The sequence below is a fragment of the Pezoporus wallicus genome, unplaced genomic scaffold (assembly GCF_028554395.1).
Source record: "Pezoporus wallicus isolate ANWC-B61680 ecotype Strahan unplaced genomic scaffold, APGP_CSIRO_Pwel_v1 contig_3017, whole genome shotgun sequence".
Lineage (NCBI taxonomy): Eukaryota > Metazoa > Chordata > Aves > Psittaciformes > Psittacidae > Pezoporus > Pezoporus wallicus.
Genome location: NW_026638957.1, coordinates 4,243,415 through 4,266,212, shown reverse-complemented (window position 1 = coordinate 4,266,212; position 22,798 = coordinate 4,243,415). Strand labels below are relative to the sequence as shown.

Genomic DNA, 22,798 nt, shown 5'->3' with positions numbered 1-22,798 from the left:
GTGCCCCATAATATTCTCATAGATAAAGCAATGTAGGACAAACTAGTTAAACTAGGAAAGTGACGTGGACTGAAAACTGGCTGAACTATTTAGCTTAAACATTTGTGATCAGTGGCAAGGCTGCCAGCTGGAAGCCAGCCATGAGTGGTTTACCTCAGGGTCTACACTGCAGGCAATACTGTTCAATGTTTTCATTTATGACCTGGGTGATGGTACAGAGTGCACCCTCAGATAGTATGCAGATGACACAAAACCCGGTTGAAGGGCTGATAGACCAGATGGCTGTGATGCCTCAAGTAGCTGGTGAAACAAAGAGGGCTCTTACAAAGGTCAGTGGTGGGAAATACAAGTCCTGCAGCTGAGAAGGAATAACTCCATGCATCAGCACAGGCTGGGGTCCAGCCAACTGGAAAATAACTTAGCAGGAAAGAACATGAAGGTCCCAGTGAATACCAAGCTGACCAGAAGCCAGCAATGCATCCCTGTGGCAACGACAGGTGAATACATTGCTGTAATAGGCACTGCTTGGAGCAGGGAGGCGAGCTAGATGATCTCCAGAGGTCCCTTCCCACAACTGTAGAATAGATCGGGAGAGGTCCTCCTTCCCCTCTACTCTGCCCTGGTGAGACCTCATCTGGAATATTGTGTCCAGTTCTGGGCCCCTCAGTTCAAGAAGGACAGGGACCTGCTGGAGAGAGTCCAGCGCAGGGCAACGAAGATGATTAAGGGAGTGGAGCATCTCCCTTATGAGGAAAGACTGAGGGAGCTGGGTCTCTACAGTTTAGAGAAGAGGAGACTGAGGGGTGACCTTCTTAGTGTATATAAATATATAAAGGGGGAGTGTCAAGAGGATGGAGCCAGGCTCTACTCAGTGGCAAACAATGATAGGACAAGGGGTAATGGGTACAAACTGGAACACAAGAGGTTCCACTTAAACTTGAGAAGAAACTTCTTCTCAGTGAGGGTGACAGAACACTGGAACAGGCTGCCCAGGGAGGTTGTGGAGTCTCCTTCGCTGGAGACATTCAAAACCCACCTGGACACATTCCTGTGTAACATTATCTAGGTGTTCCTGCTCCGGCAGGGGGATTGGACTAGATGATCTTTTGAGGTCCCTTCCAATCTCTAGAATACAGTGAAACTGTGAAACTATACTATGATTGTGTTCAGGATAGGTATTTCCAGGTTTGCAAACTTCCAGCAAGCTCAGGGCTGACAATAAGATTTCTTGTATTTAAAACAACTACCGACTTGAAAATATATGCTTAAAAATTCAATGTAAGTTTAATTTTAAAAGTATTCTAAAAATCAGATTCTGCAAAATCAGAATTAAAAAAAAATTAAAAGTTCCTGGGTACTCAATTAGGAGCATTTGTATCTGGAAAGGGAATGAAGGACTACAGCTCCTTCTATGGCATGAAGAAAGATTAGTCACTGAATGTTCCCAAAGAGAATATTACCACCAAGGAGTCTGAAAAAGAAGATAGATTTACATATCTCTCTACTCTATTTGCACTAGCCTGAAAAATACAAAAACAGGAGCAGAATGTTGCATTGGAAAAAAGATTGAAGTACAATGTTTACCCTACAGTTGAAGTACAACTCTAAATAAAAGCACTGTGTTCATGAACTGACTTTTCTTTAAAGTGTGGCTAACTATCAGTTCAGCAAAAAATTATTTGCTAAATAGCAATTCTTGAATCAACCACGGAAATCTGTGCTGTGTAACCTAGTTTTACAGACCAAGTAGTTCTGATGGATGGCTGCAGGGGATTACGATGTTAACTCAACCACCCATAAATGACATTATTTTCAGTGCAAGATGACAAAACGTTCTCTGTTGGCCTAAATTTGTTGGAAAAAAAAAAAGTAAAAATTTACCAACTTCAGTAAATGACGGATTAGAATAACAAGATAAAAATTGAATAAGGTAGTCAATAACTAATTAGGTATTAGAATAAATTCACAAAGAGCACTATCAAACACTGAAAAGGGTTTCAGAGGTTGGGGAAACCTTGGAGATGTTCAAAGCTCCTCTGACAATGTCTTCAGCAACCTGATCTAACACTAAATTACATTAGGCTTGGAAGTTTGCCCTGCTTTGAGCAGGGCATTGGACCAAATAACCTCCAGAGGCCCCTAACCACTTAAACTGTTCTTTGCCCGTGATTCATAAATTCTAAACTCAATTTCCTACTTGTAAGAAAGGTCAGTATCTGACAGGATTTAGCCTATTCAGAAAGATTCAATATCAATTCTCCTTCCAGGATTTCTCTTGTCCTGTACAATATACTGGTTGCCAAGGCAAACTAGAAATCCAGATAAATATTTCTGTCAATAACATAAAAGTGCTTGTCCCGTAAGACTTCCTCAGAGAACTTTCTTCATTTCATCGTAAAGATTTTTACATAGCAATCTTTGCTATACAGATGGGTAGACACAGACTTAAATTTATTGAACTGCTTTCTACATACTATTCTTGTTCAGTAAAAACTAAGTTTTACAAGTTTTCTTTTTAACTTTGTCTTTGCATAATTTCAGGGGTTTCTCTAACAAAAAAGGTAACTGTCCTAGGTTCAACCATGACAGGAACAAACACCAGAAAGTAAAAAAGTGTCTTGAAATAACAAATATGTGTGATTTTAAGACTAATTTTCATTTTATTTTAAGGTGAATACTCCTTTGATAAAATAAAATCTGGTATTTTCTCTAAAAGTATAACCCTTTCTTAACACTGGTATAAAACAGTTACTTTCTTTTTATTTTGTGTTATGTATGCTTACATTTATACTTCTGTAAACAAATTATATAACAGGACTGTTTGAACATCTATTTGACATATATTGTTGTAAGTATATTATAAACAGACCCAGCCTCATGGAAGGCTCTGTCACTTCATTAAAATAACTTCCTATAAGAGTCTCAGTTAAACAAAGCCTGAGAAGCTTGAGCTGGGCAAATATTAACATAGCCTTGAAGCTATATATTACAAGGGAGGTTTTATAGATGAAGCACTGTACAAAATTTCTTGTACATTATCCTCTGCCATGTTGCAAACGACAAATGAAAGTAACTGAAATCAAAACAATGCTTTACTTGATAATTTTTCCTAGGATTTGAAACTGTAAAGATACACAAGATATTTAGGATAATATTTTTAATCAGATATCTGATGGATCAAACTGCTTACACTTCTGGCATTGCACAGTAACTGCTAAAAAAAAAAGAGGTTTCTTTCTCAAAGAAAGCTAGTACAAGAATTTTAAAAGGATTTACTCATTTAGACATGCATATACCCATAATTACAGATCTATGTACCATATTAACTCTTTAATACACTATAACTAATCTCATGCATTCAAATACAATATTGGGGCTCCTAAACAATATGGAGTAATTTCTTCACTGTCAGAACACCTTTTGAAGACCACACTTAGCCAGGAGCATATGTAACAACATCAGAACCAATTTAAATTGTCCTAGAAGCTAATGTCCTTTTTATCTATGAACTAATGCACTGTATAACATTTATATATGCAAGCCTTCAAGTACATGACATTTATGATAATAGGTAAGTTTCTAGACTAGAGATATAAACCAGACTATAACTAAGGCCAAGACTGTGATGGAGCCAAAGTAGCATTAAGAGCTTTGTCTTTTAGCTCTTCTGTCCCTTCCTTTGTTACTTGTCTAGCCAGAGCAAATAAAGAGAAGAAATTTTACTTTCAGGCTGCTATAATTTTGCTGAAAACAAGACAGAAGAAAATTAATCTGAAAATGTAGCATGTGATTAATATCCATTTTCAAGAAGTCAGAAGTCCTGATAATATCACAGTATGAACATCCCTTTGCAATTGACGTTGTACCCCTTCTATTAAAATCTAATTTTCAAAACCAATTTCTCATCCTGATCTTCCACTTCAGATATATGTGCCCATGGTGATTTTACAGCACATCTGAATAAAATCTACATGATCTACATATTTAAAAAGAAGAAATTAATCTGCTTCTGGTGCATATCTGATCATGCACCAATACAAATGAAACTTCCAGTGCAATTAAAGTAAGAATGGAAAACAAAGATTTAGCTGCACAGTAGTTTTGTATTCATAGCAACCTTGTTTACCAGGATCAGTTTGGCCAACTGACGTTTCTTATTTCTGTTTGCTTGCTGAACTGTCAAAGAAAGAAAGGGTGTCTAACTTAAACAAATACTCCTTTCTGTTCCTGAGACAAACCAAATGTACTATAATGACACAATCACTTCATTCTTCCTAATATCATCAGTTTCTGTGAGTTTAGACAATAGTTACTATGAAGAAACATGAATCTTTTCCCTGTTGAATTTTAATAAAAGTTTCAAGAATGTAAAAAGTGCCTCAAAGGAACATATTTTTCCTCTCAAATCTTACCCTTGTATCAAGATTACTGTTTCCCAGAAGATAAGTTTTTCCTCTTCCTTAGAGGATGTATAAAACATACTGCATTTTGCATGGTCTTTTAGGAGTAAAACCAGTCTTTTCACTCCGACATCAAGAATGAAAATTTTAGGAGTGTCCTGGGTTCAGCGGTAGCAGTCATTTTTCTCCTCCTTGGTAGCTGGTGCAGTGCAGTGTTTTGACTTTCGGCCTGATGTTTTGGTCTGGCCAAGGCCTTTCTGAGCCTCATGCTCTGCCAGGGAGGAGGGGAAGCCAGGAGGAAGCAGAGACAGGACACCTGACCCAAACTGACCAAAGAGATATTCCATACCACAGCACGTCATGCCCGGGATGTAACGGAGAGTTAGCCGGAAGGGCTGGGAGACTGCACGGTTGGAGGAGGTATTGGTCAGAGCTTGGACGGGCTGGGGGGGCAAGTTATTGGTCGGCTGGTGGTGAGATGTTATATTCTCTTCCCTTGTTATTTCCTTTATCATAGTTATTATTGGTGGTAGCAGTAGTGGTTTGTGTTATACCTTAGTTACTAAACTGTTCTTATCTCAACCTGTGGGAGTTGCATTCTTTGCGATTCTCCTCTCTGTCCCTCCAGTAGTAGGGGGAGGGAAAGAAAGGGGGGAGTGAGTGAACAGGTTGCCTGACTGGGTTTAAACCATGACAGGAGTAAAACAAATCTTTTCACTCCAACATCAAGAATGAAAATTTTAGGAGTAAAACCAGTCTTTTCACTCCAACATCAAGAGTGAAAATTTTAGGAGTAAAACCAGTCTTTTCACTCCAACATCAAAATAACGCAGTTTCCAACTTCTGGGTAACATAACACAAATGAGCCAGTAGCTATTTTCTTTTCTGCCCAGTCTTTATTCACTGGCCCTGAAATTCTAATTTTCACTTTTAACAAGATTTGTCATTTCACAGCATGCATTCATTATATGATATAAGAAGTCTTCTGAAAAAGTACACTCTTCTACACAGTAATTTTTCTACACAGAAAGTGAGAAAAAAAAAGAATCACAGATGCTAACAAATTCTAGAAGGGTAAATTACTTCTGCTGACCTAAATTTATCTTACAGTGTAATTTAGACATCGGATCTCTTTTCATTCTCCAGTCTTATTTACTGTACCAGTATATTTCACCCACAGAGATGTGGTACGGTTTGTGGCATGAAAGACATGAACACTTCAAATGACCTAACAAGTACTTAAAATCTGCTTAGAGTCTTCTTCAACTCATGGGTCTAAGCATGGGGCATTATAAACAACAGATCCAAAAGCTCCTACTTTATTACTTATCTATGCCTTTCAATCATGCATTCTCAAACTCTCTTACCATAACATACTTCATCTTGTACCAATTCTTGGTTGTTTGGGGGGGGGGGGGGGGGGATTCACAGCAACTCTAATAGTTGTGGAACTGATAAGAATATTCTCAGAAAGCTATGTTTGTATATTTCAATCTCTCCTTTAGCAAATGGACTCAAAAGTCTAAAAAATTTGCTCTAGCTGTAGAAGCAGTTCTTTTTTCCCAGCCAAGGAAATCTGACTGTGATATCAGAATTACTTTAGTTAATACTAGATTTCTACCAAATTATTGCTGTCATACTCTAAGGGCCTGGTGACTCAAAAGAAAAAAATAATTAGAAAATGAACACAAAACTGTGAACTTACTCCTCATATAAGCCACCTTTTACACAGCTCTGTAGTGGAAAGCTTTACTTGTTTGCCTTCTATTCATTATTCAAATATTTTCAAGTAGTATTGGACATTACTTCAAACTGATGCAGTTACATGCATCAGCAATACAATCTCAAAGAACTAACTCTAGTGTTGCTTTCTCATCTGTCAGAAGCAACCATAGATCAAAGGCAGCCTTCTGAGATAAACATGCAAATAACTAAAAATTACAACTCCAAGTTGTTGCTGATTCACTTTCTGCCAAACAAAAAAGTGTTTTACTTGATTCATGTTCACTTTAGGAAGTAGGATGAAATTCAGCTACTTAATTAAAATGAGGAAAGAGTCAGAGTCATGTCTCTCAAAAATATATGAGATTTGTTTCTTTGACAGCATACAGCTTGGAGCGGACAGATAATCAAACCAGACAATGCAATTAACATAATAAACAAATTGAAGTGATGACAGAAGTCTTGCAAATTTCCAGTTCTCTGGTAGAATAATTTAAAAAAATAGATAATAATTAGTATTACTTATACACATAATTCATCCATATTCCTGTTAAAACCATTATGAGCACACCACCAGAATCTTCAGCCTACCCAACTAGGTTTAGGTAATTACAATCCAAATAATGTTCCCTGCTTTCCAAATCACTACAGTGATCTTAAATAGCTTTTTGTTAGATTGTTTTTTAACTCACATACTCATATTTTAACTTATTTCTAATGGTATAATTATCCCCCAAAGACTTTGACATTCTGCAATGGAAAGAATAAATAAAGCATTTACCAGTAATTCCACCCACATTTGCTAAAATTATTTCAGATCATCTCTGGAAGAAAATAATATCTCTTTCCTTTGAATGTGTGTCAAATATGTTCCACTGCATAGATCCTTCATAGCACACCAGTGTCAACCACCAGATTATCTGGTTTATCTGTTTGCTATGTTAGTATCAATAGCCTTCTACGCAAGCAAAAGTAACATGGAAAAAGAAAAAAATACAGTAAAAGGCAATTGCTGGTATGATACCATTTGCACACCACTTCCCCTCAGTCCCACTTCAGTTTGTTTGTTACTGAAAATGAACAGAATTAACAGATTATTAAAAGCTGTGGGACAGTAAATTTTCAGTTTAAACTCATTGTGAAATATTATCAAAATATATTAATGCTACTTTTATTACCTATCTGACATGGCATCCATTCTAATGGATATCTACAGGTATAATTTACCTTAAAAACAGCACACAGTCCTTAGAATATCAATGCTACTGCAGTGCAACCAGAACCCCAAAGTTCTGTACAAGTATCACAGGGACAACAGTATTTACAGGTGTCACAAACTGTCTCAGCTGGTATTCAGTGTATAGTCTCTTCCAGGAGAGGATAATGATCTTAAAGTAAACCCTCAGTTATAGGGATGAAAGCAAAGAAAAGGAAAACTAGCTGTATGCACTTGCAAGGGAAGGAATAGCATTTGGGGAAAAATAACATCAATCATCTGTATGTTAATCTCAAAAAGCAGGAGCTATAGAATAAAGAAAATATACTTAGTACTTGCATCCTTCACCAAAAAGCATGTAGTGAGTCATGAACACCTCAAATGAACTATTAAGTACTAAAATCTACTTAGACTCTTCTTCAACTTATGGGTCTTGTAGGTGTGGGTCATTATATGCAACAGATCCAGAAGCAGGCACTTTCCAATTCTTCACTAAAAAAAAAAAAAGATAAGGCACTGAAAAGGTATATAAAATCTTCAGAATTGGCAATAAATAAGCAAGAAACTAAGATCCGGGTATTAATTTGAGTGCTTTATCTACTCTGTAACACATCATTCTCAAATACGTGGTACAGTTTAAGTGGTCAAAGCACAAATAAGTTTATCTGCCCTTAAGAGTTGATTTTTCCATACCAGTATGCACTTAATCATCTATTACAAACTCAAGTATTTTCTTTGTGTGCAATACAAAGGCATGCAAAGTTCAAAAGAAGTTACAAGTAACCCTTAAAATACATCTAATATGTTGATAAAAATCAAAGGAAACAGACATACTTTGAGGCCAAAACCTGTACTAAAGAAGCAGTTTAATTTTAAGTAGCATTCATTCTTTTCTCCATTGATTCAGTGGTTATCACTTGGCGCATTTGTAAAAAGCAAAAATAAAACTAAATCTTGCCTTCAAGACTATAACCTAAATAACTCCTAGCTCCCAAAATGGCAGAGAAATAGGTATGCTAATCCGGAGCTTTTAAATGAAATTACAGAAAGATTAACTGTTTATAACAGAAGAATTTTGGTGCAAGCAGCAATGAGGCAGTGACTCATGTTTTCTATTTAATATGGACAGAAATTGTCCTCCTCAAAAAGCTCAGTTACAATTTCAGCAGTGAAAATGGCATCTTTTCTGTTTCTCCCTTTAAAGCCAGCATTTTATCTCCAGGCCTATCCAACAATGTAAGTAGTATTACCATGTAAATACAAATATTTAAGCAGATGCCCTTCACATTTCTCTTTTACACATGTTTATTCATTCAGAGATAATACAATCAATTCATATTTACAACAAAAACATAGTTGGCATTTTTAAAGTATTTCCCTGCTGCCCCTAGTCTATCCTCCTCAAGACACTCTTGGTAACAGAGGGCAGAGAAAAAAATAAAACAAGTATAATCTGCTTTAGAATGTCAGGCCACAAGGTGATGAGCTGCACTTCTCATGCAACACAGGTAAACAGTAAATCATTCCATTTTGCAGACACAACCCTTCGCAAGCAAAATGTAACGGTAGTACCGAGTGCAACAGCACTTCTACTGTGTAGCTCTGTTTATATCAATTGAGTTATCAATGCTTCGACCCAGCTTGAGTCTAACTTTCCTGCTCTTCTCCAACTGGTAAAGAGAAATGCATTGGATCTTTGAACAACTTCATTTAATCTTAGCACAAAATAATGGCTCCAGTGCTTAATATTGCTCTTTGTTGTTCAAGAATAGACAACGGACGGGAAAGCTGATTACTTCCAAAGTTAATTCACATTCAAGAAATGTGGACTTTTTACTAGGGATATAATTGGCAGTTTGTACACAAAGCCATTTTCATAAGCAAAAAACCAGGAGCTCCGAGACTTTCTGCTTATACCATTCCTCGTGCTCCCAGACAGCCACAGAAAGCCCTGAGTTAACTCTACAATTTTATTCAAAGTTATAGTGCTTTTTTTTTAACAAAATAAAATAAATTACATCATTCTGATTTAAGATACCCTGGGGAAATTGAAAAAAAAATCCAATTTTTTATCCTACAATCAAGTGGAAGATTTAACTTCAAAAACTTATGAGAAAAATGCCTGTATTGATATGTATTGAGCCATCTGCAAAGCCGGAAGAATTCTCTTAAACTTGATGATTATTGAAAAATGAATAAGGACAAGAATAACGGATAAATGGCTTTTTTCTTTCCCATTATGTTAGTGTGAAATTGTGCGTTGAAACAATAATACAAAGAGAAAAGATGATTATATTTGAAAATCTGTTAATCAGTAGAGGGTTTCTTTTGTATTAAGAACAAGTTGAAATTCTGCTATTGTGTATCTTGGTTACTTTATAACTAAATATTACAATGGTAGCTATAATGATAAGCAATTAACATAGCCATATATGGGGAAGGGTATATGGGTGGATCCAGGGGAGTATTGTGAAACTCTACCGAAGCAGAACTCATGAAGGTACCAGGAGTAGTCAAGTGAAAATAAGAGAATGCTGGCGTCCACATAATGACTGGGACATGTCCAAGGAACAGAAAAGTGAACAGGACAAGCTGAGGAAGACTTCTTACTTCATCCAAGGAAGACTCCTTACTTCATCAGGATGACCACCAGAGGGGGGCTGCGCAAGCGCAGAAGAGGCTGATGTCGTAATAGACTGATGTGGCAATCCTTGATGCGTATGTACTAGTCAATGATGTAATCTGTGTTGAATATGTATTAGTGACAACATTTTTAGTGTATAAATTGCGAGCGCGATGTAACGGGGTTGAAGCCAGATTTGGGCATGTGCCCCTGGCTTCCCAGTGCTGCAATAAAGCACCTCATATAACCATTCCGGTGGTTATGTGTCAGTTCTTACGCTAACAATTAGAAGGAATGTAAAACTATGCCCTTTGAGGTTTCAGTTTTTCTTCATCACTATACATTATTTTGAATTGGTTACCTTTATTTAGATACGCTTACAGAAAACATAAGTTTAAAAAAGAGCCTAAAGTCCTACAAATACCTCCCCAGATACTCTAAGCAGATAAAGTCAGTAAAACAAGACCCCTAGTTACTATACTCAGCTTGGATTCATATACTTAAAATGATGCAATTCCATTAACATCAGTTCATCTATTCCTGCTTACACTCAACCCAAGTCTGACTTCCTTAAATATAGTAAATTAAGGAGTGGAAGAACAGGAAAGCAGGAATGACTGAGAAACACCAGGACTAAAATCACACTGTAGCATGTTTCTGTAAACAAATGGTGCGCAATTTTGGAATTATACAATGACTAAGTAGTAATGTCTATCTGTAGAATCTGCCAGGAAAGGGGTAGGTATCTAAAATCTATTAGTAATTAAGAGTAGATGGGCAAGACGTTTCCAACAATAGCTAACAAGTTTAGTAAAGCACAGCAATTCCCCTTGGTTCTGCTGTGAGTCTATACAACTGACAAGGAATGACTCAGCTAATCCGTACGTGAGAGTTGCACACATTCTCATAACCCACAGTCATGCAACATGGAATAAACAAAACTGCTCCTGAAACAACAGCTACTAGGATATGGAGGGACATATCCAGAGGCTGATATTTTTATTCCTTAACATTAACCCCTCACAGGGCAATGCTTTTCAAAAAGAAATATGCGGAAACATACCTGAATGCAAAAGAAGCTAAACGATAGAATTTAAATAAGAATATCTTCATCATCAAGAGTCCATTCAAATAATACCATGGGTATGAAATTACTGGTACATTTTTCTGCTTGTATAAAAGTATCATCCAGAGGCAATAAAGTATGTTTCAGATAGAATCTAAGAGAACTAGCAGATGTTTGCAAGCAGTTCTTTGTCTCTTTTCTCATTCTGTTTGATTATGACTCATAAAGCAAAAAGATTTTTTTTTTTTTCCATTAGACAGGGGGTTTATCTGATAGGCTACAGGGAATTAACACTCAATGGGAAAGACTCCATCTTGCCAAAAAGTGTCTCCATTAGACCAACAAGGTTATTCACGGAGAGAGGAGCAACTTCAAGAACTCCAGTGAATGGGATAGCCATAAGAGTTAGAAAACACTTATTTTCAAAGCCTGCAAAGGATTCTGTTATTTTCAGACTGGAAAGACCCATACACAACCTGTTCTATGAAGGCAATTATACACTGGAATCGAGAGGCAAGAATGCCAGTGCCATGTTATTTCTGAGAGTGTGAGTTTCAAGAACAACTTAGCTACGTAGAATTCCCATCACTATCACCTTAAAATTGAAAGATTCTTACTACTTTCACATCACTGGCCTATCTTTAAAAATCTTCTTTTGAGGACATAACTCTGTCTTTGGCTAGAGATGCTACTTGTGGCATCAGTTTTGGAATTTGAAGTGACCTCTTTCTCAGGCACGAAGTCAGAACAAGTCCAGAGAAGGGCCACGAGGATGATCAGGGGACTGGAGCACCTCCTGTATGAAGACAGGCTGAGAAAGTTTGGGCTGTTCAGCCTGGAGAAGAGAAGGCTGTGTGGAGACCTCATAGCAGCCTTCCAGTATCTGAAGTGGGGCTATGGGGGTGCTGAGGATGGACTCATCATTAGGGACTGTAGTGATAGGACAAGGGGTAATGGGTTCAAACTTAAACAGGGGAAGTTTAGATTGGCTATAAGGAGGAAATTCTTCCTGTTAGGGTGGTGAGGCACTGGAACAGGTTGCCCAGGGAGGTTGTGAATGCTCCATCTCTGGTGGTGTTCAAGGCCAGGCTGGACAAAGCCTTAGTGGAATGGTTTAGTGTGAGGTGTCCCTGCCCATGGCAGGGGGGTTGGAACTAAATGATCTTAAGGTCCTTTCCAACCCTAACTATTCTATGACTCTATGATTCTATAATTGTATATCATTTTAGAGTTGGTTCTTTAGCTGTAATATGAGCTTTGCCAGACTATGTGAAGAGAAATTCTCAGTATAGAAATCACTTAAACTTTCCTTTATAGTTTGTCTTCAAGAGAGAACTAAAGAGAACTTTTCTTATACAACAAGCTGCCCCTGAAAGATTACACTCCTACCAAAGTAGGAGAAATTCTCAATGAATAATAGAGACCTCCTTGAATTGCTTAGCCTCAAGAACTGTTTACATTCCAACTCTGTTTTCTGATGTAAAAAATGAAATTAAACACCCTGCTTTCTTTCCTGTGACAAAGATCCAGTGTAACTTTACCACAGTGTTGGCATTATAGACTACCAGCTGGTGGAGCAAAGATGAAAATGTTAATACCACTAAAGTTAACTCTAATATAGCTAAATAAAACAGTTCTACAAGTAGGAAGGCTCTGCAGAGGGATCTGCACAGACTGGATCAATGGGCTGTGGCCAGTGGTATGAGGTTCAACAAGACAAAGTGCCAGGTCCTCCTGCTCTTGAGCCACAACAACCCCATGAAATGCTACAGGCTTGGGGAAGAGTGGCTGGAAAGCTGCCTGCAAGAAAAGGACCCAAGAGTGCTGATTGACAGCCACTGAACATAAGCCAGCCTGTACCCAGGCAGCCAAGAAGGCCAACAGCATCCTGGCCTGTGTGAGAAAAACTGTGGCTAGCAGGGCCAGGGCAGGGATCATCCGCCTGTACAGCCCACTGGTGGGGCTGCATCTCAAATACTGTGTTCGGTTCTGGGCTCACCACAAGAGAGACATTTGAGTTGCTGGAGCAGGTCCAGAAAAGGGCAACAAAGCTGGTGAAGGGTCTGGAGTACAAGTGTGATGAGGAGTGGTGGAGGAAACTGGGGTTGTTCAATCTGGAGAAGATAAGGCTTAGAGGGAACCTTGCTGCTCTCTACAGCTACCTGAAAGGAGGTTGTAGTGATGTGCGGGCTGGTCTCTTCTCTCAAGTAATAACAAGTGATAGGACAAGAGGCAACAGCCTCAAGCTGAGCAAGGGGAGGTTTAGATTGGATATTAGGGAAAATTTTTTTCACTGAAAGGGTGATCAGGTATTGGAACAGGCTGCCCAGGGAATTGGTGGAATCCTTGTCCCTGGAAGCGTTCAAAAAAGGTGTGGATGAGGCCCTCACCGACATGGTTTAGTGGTGGACTTGGCAGTCCTGCGGTAAAGGTAGGACTTGACGATCTTAAAGGTCTTTTCCAACCTGGTTGATTCTAGAATTCTATACCACAAAGAACAGGATTAATTTTGAATCTCAATGAAGCTATTTTGTGTCTCATTCCAAATTATTCCCGTCATAGCCTATCAGTTGAGGCACAGGCCCGAGCCTGCAGTCCTAGTCACTGAAGTCCTTGAATTATGATCAGAATTTCATCTCAGTGAAACAACTCCCCTCATGCAAAGTTTACAAAGTGCAGCAATGTGAATGAATGCATAATAGTGTTATCTGCCTTTGTGGAGATTCCTCTGAATCTCCACAGCTCTGAATGTAAAGATATGTGGTGTATCAGCACTAAGAATCTTTCTTCTGAAGAGTCTCAGAGTACTCAGATTTTTAGGACAGGTAATGGTAATATTGTCATACTCACACAACTGAAATGTTTACTACTACTTTTAGGGGAAGAGTAGCTGGACCAGTACTAACTGCTGCTGCTTTTCTCTGTCAGCAACAAATGAAGCAGAATCAGAGTGCAGAGCCGTGGAAGCATCACACCACGACATCTGAAGGGCTCCAAAAGCCTACAACATAGTCCTCAAAACACCTGAAGGAATTTCCAAGAAAATCTGCTAGATACTTGTTTTAGCTACTAACACAAGTCATTGTAGTACAGGGCACAATCATGTGGAATTGCTCTCAGAGCACTGCCATAAACCAACAGCTTGAACTACCTCTTTGAGGAGTTTGTATCCTTGATATATTCTAACACAAATCATTACATTTTCCCATCTATATCCTCATGCAGTTTTCACTGGATGTATCTCTAGGTTCTAACATAAACTAGTGCAATACTACTTCCTCTTGCCAAATCGAGCAAAGGATACAAACCTAAACTAGTAACATTGAGCAAGCATGAGAATAAACACTCCTTACAGGTGCTAAATATTGTTACAAACACTTGGAACTCTCCAAGGAAGGTGATACAAAGGAAAACTATTATACTTACATATTACTTATGTGCCATCTCAAAATGAACTGTGCAGCTGTTAAAGTTATTTATTAAATGCCAGTGCTCCTCTAACAAAAAAAAAAAAAAACAAACTCAGTCTCCTGCTGGGTAACATGCTGTATAAGATTCGTAATATAGAAAGAAACTTTGTAAATATTTAGCTGGATATTCCTATGTAGATATTTTGTAGGAGAGCATGATATATTTTTCTCAGGGTGACAGAACAATTTTTAGAAGTTAAGAAAACCCATGGTTCTTTCAACTCTGTTTATTATTAAAAAAGGCATCCACACAGCTACCTAGCTTCTCCTTATTATGTCATGCCCAAAGATGCTCTGAAACATGCTTTACAACTCCAGAGGAGAATTTGACAATGCATAAGGAAGAGCTACTACTGATCTCACCCACTGCAGCTCACACATAAGACTTCCAGAAATTCATTTCATTTCAAAGGGCTCATTAAGTACGCTACAGCAGATACTTTACACTCTGGTCATTTCAACTAGTACTTGACTTCACAGATACAAAGTATAGATTCCAGATTAGAGTAACCTGAGCTAAATCTGTTCTGCGATTCATGAGAGAACCATCTACCACCTGTGACTTCTCTGCTCACGCTCACACTTAGAGTAGCATGAGCAGTCATACAGTTGCACATTTTGTTGGAAGAGAGCACCTGAAAGATTTGTTAAAACTAGTATTATTTCCCTAACCTGACTGAGCCTGCATGACTGCTATAGGACTACTGCTGGCACTTATAACTTACCAGTAACATGCAGTCACATAAGGAAAGGAAAGAAGACATACTCTTTCTGTTATAGGAAGAGCTTCATTCAGCTTAACCTTACTGTGAAATGATACATCAGGAAACCTTAGCTCCATGAACACTGTCAGCCAGCCAAACACAGTGCTAAGGCTAAAAGCCATTTCACCCACTCCTGAGCACAGTTCCCATGCTGCTACCCAATTCCTTTGTGTTGGTACAGGTCTTTCAGGTGCACAAAGTCCTGTATCACTTAGTTGTTCTGTTTTAAAACTAACCATTATTTTCTGAGGGGTTTCCCTCAGATAAATTCCTCAATGTGCTGTGCAGACACATGGGCAAAAGCTGCACTAATACTAGAGGGGTGAGAGGACTGGCACTGCCATCTTCCTGCTGGTTCCTCAGCTATCATTCTAACTCAGCAAATATGATCAACACAAGTATTTGCACAAGTTTAAATTTTAATGTATGTGGGGAAAAAAAAAAAAAGGTATGTGACTTAGTGTAATTTCAGAAGACTACAGGTACACTTTTCACCTTAAGGTGAAAGAAACAATTCCATATATGTAAATTTATTTGCACAACAGAGCAAGGCAACTAACTTAACCATTCAACTATGTGAATCAGGAATGCAACTTTTATAAAATTTAACTTGTAGTTTAAAAAATAAGATGGGGGGAGGATAAGAAACTGAAGAAATATGGTTTATGTTAGTATTTATAGCTTGCCAGTATAGTTGGAAGAATTGCTTTCCAATGTGCTTAGCATGACAGCTGGAACTTTCAGTAGCTTATGTATGCATTAGTACCACAAATTCAGAAGTACTATAAATGGAATAGACTATCCAGTTCTCATAATTACGTAGCACAAAAAAATGCCACAATATGTATGCTAGAAGATCAGCTCCAGAGTTACATTTCAAAAAAAGCTTTCATTTAAATTCAAAGGTGAGATGCCTGCACCTATAGAGAAAAGAAAATCTCCAAGACTAACATGATGAAGGCTAAAAACTGGAAGAAAAAAAGTTAACGGTTTAAACAGTAGTGGAATTGACACAATTAACAACATACACTGTATGAAGAGGTGCTTAGAATTTGAGAACACCCTAGCTAATTAAGAATGACTACAAAAGCACAACTTCTTGGGGTTTTGTTTTGGTTTAGTTTTGGTTTTGGTTTTTGTTCAAAGACATGCTAAGTTTATATTGGAATTCTGTCCAATCTAGATAAAATATCTATTGTGTCTTCAAAAACTGTGTTTTGGATGGGGACTGTGGTATTTTCTAAGCTGAGAGATAGGAGCACTCCAAAACTAAAGTACACTGTGCTCCCAAAAGGGTGAATCCAGTCTTCCACCCTGATAACTCATTACTACCCCATTATTTTGAGTATGACAGAAATGTCAAGGAGTGGAAGCTTTAGCACTAAGCAGGCACAAACAAACAAAAAGTAGCTGAATACAAATTAATAAAGTACACAGAACAATGTAAAAACCCTAGGATATCTATCAGAAAAGTCCTCAGAAAACTAAACGTTCTTGTAGTGTGCAGCTTAGTAAGCATCCTTGTATCCAAAACAGGTTCACATCAGTCAAAGAATAGATATTTTGCTATTGGCTGTGTGCCGTAAAATGGCAAGCTGCAGTAAGACTAATAAAAAATCAGTAATGACATCAATCAAATGTCAGCTAACATGGAAATAAAGACTACAGGCAGAAGTTCATAGCAGGAATAAAAATTACTGTCCCTGAGCTGCTTATTGCCACTGTGCCAGTAGAGGTCACAATGTCCTAAAGCAGAATGCAAACTCTTCAGTTGCTTTGGTGCAGTTTGGCAGCTTGTCTTAATTTGCTGATGGCTTTATGATAAGCCATCAATCTTGACATCAACATGGCTGAGATGCACAAAGCTATTTTGCTCTCCTTGTTCTTCTGCTGCACCAGCAACATGCAAAATGTAGTCAAAATACAACTCCTTGGTGATTCCTGGCAGATCCTCCAGTAACCACCAAGCACTCAGGCCAAAGCTCAAAAACATAGATACTAGACACTCAGCTGTCTCTTGCACTTCAGGTGCCTAAAGCCATTTGATTTCAATGGGAAGTTCACAAACACCCCTGACAACCTGGTGTAAGGAAGCCCAGTTCCTCAACCAGAATCAAGGTTAATTGAGATTACAACAAATGATGACCCAATTTGCTACCACATTCTTATTAAATTAGATCTTGTTTAGTCTAATTCCTCAACACTATCTAATTAAAACTGAGCACTCTGAGCAACAATGATCTAAAGCTGAAGTTCACCCATGCTTATGTCATATTAAAGTGATTCTGGCCATTAGGAGAGCTACCAGGTCCCCTCCTGTTTGCTTGCACAACTGTTTCTATATTCACATGATGAGCCAAATCAAGGAGTTGATTTAGATGAAAACTAATCTGACTAAAGATTATCAGCTTCAGCTAGATCATCTTGTCAATCTACCTCACTGCATAGTTACCTGAAGAATAGTACTGGAAGAAGTGGGGAGACTGAAAGCAAAGTCATCCCCTAAGAATGAGGCAAGGGGGAGAGAGAAAGTTGTCAGGATTATCAAAATTACAGTTAGCACTTTAGAATGTAAAACCAAACTATGACAGGTAACAACAGAAAACCAATTAAAATGAAGCCACATCCCCATGAAAATGAGATCTCAAACACAGTTAATGTGTGAATGTACTCACCATGTGCTAAGAACATTTATAGATGCAGATTTATGTCACACATAAGAAAAGACAATGAACAGAAACTTACAAAATCTATGACAAAACATCCTGGCTAGATACAGACAGACAAAACATTGTGGAAGCACAAAATAATCATTACTTGGATACCAACGTATACTAGATGAGCAAAACAAGTAACTTTTTACAGTATCAAGTAGCAAAAGAGCATGCCAAAAAACCTCCACAGTATTACTGACAAATGAGAAGTAACACAAGAGGTGAAAAAAGAACTAACTGATGAAACTAAGTGGAAAATTGATACATTCTCATATACACAGTATGGCAAGAATCAGGGGAAAATATCAAAACCTAATCAAACAAACAAAAAGCATACACTCAAAACAACCAACCCCACACACACAGACACACACTATTCAGGCTCCAAACGCCTCAGAGAATAAAAGGCTGCACTATTCTCTCCCACTAGGATGTCAATGTAGTTGTTTTCAGAATACAATAGTAAAGGCCTTCAAAAGCATAATTCTAGAAAAGGCAAGTATCTACTAAATATGCAATAACTCTGCATATATGTATCCAAGTTCAGTGGCGGGGAGGAGAAATTTGGGACAGGTTTTTGAGGGACAGGAGAATGCAAAAAGAGAAGAAACTGGTTGAGCTTTTTTGTTCAGAAGCAAAGCCATTGAAATATGAGGACTGCTCATGGAGTTTCATAGAAAATAATTAGTAAATATTAGCTTTGCTGTATCATACTAAGGTTTCACTCAGTCAGCTCCACTGTACTGTACAAGCAACACTAAAGATATTCTCCTCAGTAAATTAAAAAATCGTCACCTTGCAGGTTAGGGTTACATAAATGACAATTTAAAAGACAATGTGACACACCATTAAGTATTTTGATACTATTTGTAGATACTTAAGGTGTGAGATTTGCTTTCTATTATTGTTCTTGCATGTTATTTAATTATATGGAGGTAGCATCATCCTTTCCAAATGGAGCACAATACTGACATAATTAACAATTCATTTCAATCTCACGAAAGCAATTTTTATAGTGGGATATTTAGAAAAGGCAGTGTGTTTCTGAATAACATCAAGGAAAGTCCCACATCAGGGACAACCTGAAGGACAGCATATAATTCATCTGTGTGAGGAAATGAGGCATGAAAAGACCAGACTGACATTACTGTCAAACAGGAACAGGCAGAGTTATTTTATTATAATAGATATTAAAATGCAAGACAAGCCAAAAATACATACCTTCGTACATCACATAAAGGATCCTGCCTGTGTTACAGGCAGCTTTTCAACTCTGCTTATACTTCACTCAGTACAGGGAAGGCAATATGCTACTGAACAGCAAAAGCTTCCACTGGATTATTGTATTTACATCCCTGGACAATCACAGCAAGTGATTGACTTATGAAAAACTTATCAAGCAGAGTTGAAGCTACCTTTCAGCAATGAGGACAATGCAGAAGCAAAAGTGAAAATTTCACCACAAGGAAAATAATGTTTCCAGAACAGCTGCTCAAGTAGAGAGAAAGCAGATGAAGATGTCAGGAGAAGATCAAGGGCCAGGTTGAAAAGCAATTAGTAAAATAAAGATATGAAATGGGACCTTTTACCCTTTAACAAGGCAATGATCCAGTAAAGACATATTGCTGGAAACATGATCTTTAATTAGGAAAACAGCAAAGAAATTTGCTGCCACACAGGGGAAGTCAACTATGCTGATTGCTGTGAGGTTAAAAACCCAAACCAATATTCATCCTTTGCAATTATATGCACCACACAAAAACTATTTCCTCTGCATTTCCCTGGAGTCAACAGACTGCTTTCATTACAGGAACTATTAGCAAACCAGGTTTTAAAACCCACTATTTAATAAAGTTCAATATTTAAAAAAACAAGGAAACAACAACAAAAAAGAAAACACCCCTCCAAAACTCAGTATCAAAAGTAGCATCAATGCTTACCTAAAAATAATGCCACGTGCCCCCAAAAGACAAAATTAAGGTACTGGGAATATCTGCTCTGAACACTGATGACAGGCATAAACTAGAAGAGCATTTAAACCAGCAGAATAAGCAAACTGAGAGGGAGCTGCAGCTGGTTCTCCAATTACTAGATATTGTTTAAAAATGCATATTCAACTCAAAATCCCTCAGAACATTTGTACTCTCAAAGATGACTTACATAGTAGTTGAAAGATCTTTAAACTGTCAGATGTAAGTTGTTCAAGTAGCTGCAAATAAATACTTCAAGGAACAAGAAGGAAGACAAAAAATGACAAACCAAAACTCAGGGAAGTATTAACGTAGTATCTTCTACAGTATTTCCTAAGGACTATAAAAGTAATCTCTCAAGTTTTCTCTTCTGAAAGCCCAGACATATACAGTATGCTCAAACAGCCCTGTTATCAGCCTGTGGTAACTGTTCAGGAGTGAATATTCTCTTACAATGAATACAAAATCACTGAATGATTGGTGTTATTAATGTTAACACACAGGGAATCTTGCAAAATCAGCTGCAGGCGAAAAGAAGATGAAGTATAACTCAGTGTTGGTGAGGGCCATATCAGAAACTCAGAAATGTTTATACACGTACACAGTTATTCTATTCTATGCATTTAAAAAAAAAATAAGAATAAGAATACAGTATCTATTTTTATCTTGCCTATACGTTTTACATAGCAAAAAGTAAAAAAGAGCTGCTACTGAAAGACAGAAAACAAAATGAGTTAAGAGGAAAGCACTAAAAAAGCTGTATGTAAGCATGATCGCCAGCAGTGTTTCACAGTAATATTTTAAGAAATACCTGAGTAGATAAACAGCCCTTTCAATATCACTGAGTTCTTCATCAACTGTCAATCTTTCTATTTCTTCTGGTGTCTGTCAAGCATGAAATAGAGATTATGAGTTTACAGTGCCTTACTATTTCATCATTTTAATCTTCTTAAAACAACCCCTTCTTCCCAGCATATCCAGGGACGGTTCCATGAGTAATTTGAATTTAATCCCTTAAATCTCTAGGCAATATTTCAAATTCTATCAAATAAATCTTTCACCAGGAAAAGCTGGAATGTAATACAAGTACAGTTCCATGTCAGACACTATCACTACTAATCACTTAAAGTACAAACAAGTCACATATAGATTAATCTAAAGACCGAAGTATATTTTTCTCTTAATATTCTTATACTGACAATATTAAGCCCCTGATATATAGAATTCAAGACTGTTTATTCCAAAATGACTGAAAACAGTTTTTAGTATACTGATGCTGTAAAAAATAAACTGCCTATTCAGTTAGCCATCCATAAATAAATCAGGCACAATTTCAAATGGATTTTAAATCATCCTTGTATTTTGAAGTGTATACCTTCAGGCTCCTTCGAACTGGCCTCTCTATAATAGTTAGTTCCTGCAGGTCTTCTATGTATCCAAACAAATTGCTCTGACTAAAATCCATTTTGGAGAAGATTATTATTGGATGCATGTAGCAACTAAAGCCTTCGGCAAGCGATGCTTTCCCCGAGTCTCTCTCACATAGCACTGAAGGAAGCAGCCCAGGCACCGCGCAGCGCCTCTCCGAGCGCGCCCGCCGCTCGCCTCAGCGCACACACTGCGGCAGCGGCCGCCGCTCGCCCCCGCCGAGCCTCTGGACGGGAAACTTTCTCCTCTTGCCCTGGGCGGGCAAGGATCGGAGCCGGCGCCGGAGCCCGGTGCAGCCGATAGTACCTCGGAGGAGGGGAGTTTGGAGACGAGTTTCCCTTCTTTACTGGCCACTCCTGCCCGCGGGGGCGATGGGGTAGGCTGCACCGTGGGTGGGGATGGCGAAGCCTCTCCGCGCACCGCCCGGGCTGCAGGGCTCGCTCCTCACCGACGGGGCAGGGCAGGGCGCGGTGCCCGGGTGCCGCCTCTGCCCCCAAAGCCCGGAGGAGGGACGTCCCTGCGGTGCAGTGACGCTCCCCGCCCCCGTCCCGCGACGCAGCCCCCCAGCCGCTCTCCGCGGCAGCGCGGGCCGAGGGCCGCGGCACCAGGGGCCGGAGCAGCCCCGCACGACGCCGGCCCCCGCGGTGGGGCCGCCTCCGCCCCGTCGAGCCGGTCGCCGGGGCAACGCGGCTCTAAGGCGGCCCCCGCGGGGCGAAACAGCTCCGCGCGCGGCAGTACACGAACGCGCGGAGGGCGCCGCCCCTTCAGCGGCCGCTACCCGCCGTGGGGCCTTGCCCCCGGCCTCCGGCCGCAGCGGAGCCTGACATGCCGGGCTCCCCCGCTGCAGCTGCAGCCTCCCTGGAGCTCCTCGTCCACTCCTGTAACGTCCCTTTCCAGCTGTGCCGGGACTCCCCACCGGTGTCCTGCCCCACTGTCACAGCTATTTCAAGGCAGAATTACACAGAAGAAAGCTATAAAAATGCTGACTTTGATGAAAAGTCCAAAGCAGGTTCCTGCCCCAGTGCTTTTATATATTAATCTAAAAAAAAAAAAAAAATCCACAAAAAAAAAAAAAAACAACAACAAAAAACCACAGGAAAACATTTGACGTCCTTGGCAGTGAGTTGTGAATCTGCACCAAAGGCACCACTCTGTTTTTTCCTAACTTCTTCACCTTTAAAGTCCTTTCCCCACCTCAGGTTACGCACCACTCATACAGCAGGACAGATTTAGCCATGGATATTCTCCCCAATCCATGAAGTTAGGTATTGTATGCTGTAGGATTACTCCTCTGGCTCACAAATACAGACTACATTGCAGGTACAAGGGAAAGTATTTACTTAAAAATAAAGATATACTGCTTTTACCCCCACTTGGTGTTCAAATAAGCATGAAAACACCTTTTTTTTTTTTTATTATTTAGTA

At 38.9% G+C, this 22,798-nt stretch overlaps 1 protein-coding gene across 12 annotated transcripts in view; it reads right to left on the bottom strand.

Annotated features, from left to right (window-relative positions):
• PPP4R4 (protein phosphatase 4 regulatory subunit 4) overlaps nucleotides 1-21,711 on the bottom strand; it is an 84,097-nt gene extending 62,386 nt beyond the window's left edge. For 11 of the 12 annotated variants that reach the window (XR_008972649.1, XM_057413346.1, XM_057413341.1 and 8 more), the window contains exons 1-2: nucleotides 21,321-21,711; nucleotides 20,757-20,830 (exon numbers count right to left, since the gene is read on the bottom strand). Coding sequence is in view for 10 of the 12 variants with exons in the window: in XM_057413346.1 (XP_057269329.1) it covers nucleotides 20,757-20,830; nucleotides 21,321-21,437 (191 nt within the window). In the remaining 2 variants the exon portion in view is untranslated. Of the gene's footprint in view, nucleotides 1-20,756; nucleotides 20,831-21,320 lie in introns of those variants that run through there. The other variant, XM_057413349.1, reaches the window with a different exon arrangement.
• Nucleotides 21,712-22,798: the final 1,087 nt, after the last annotated feature.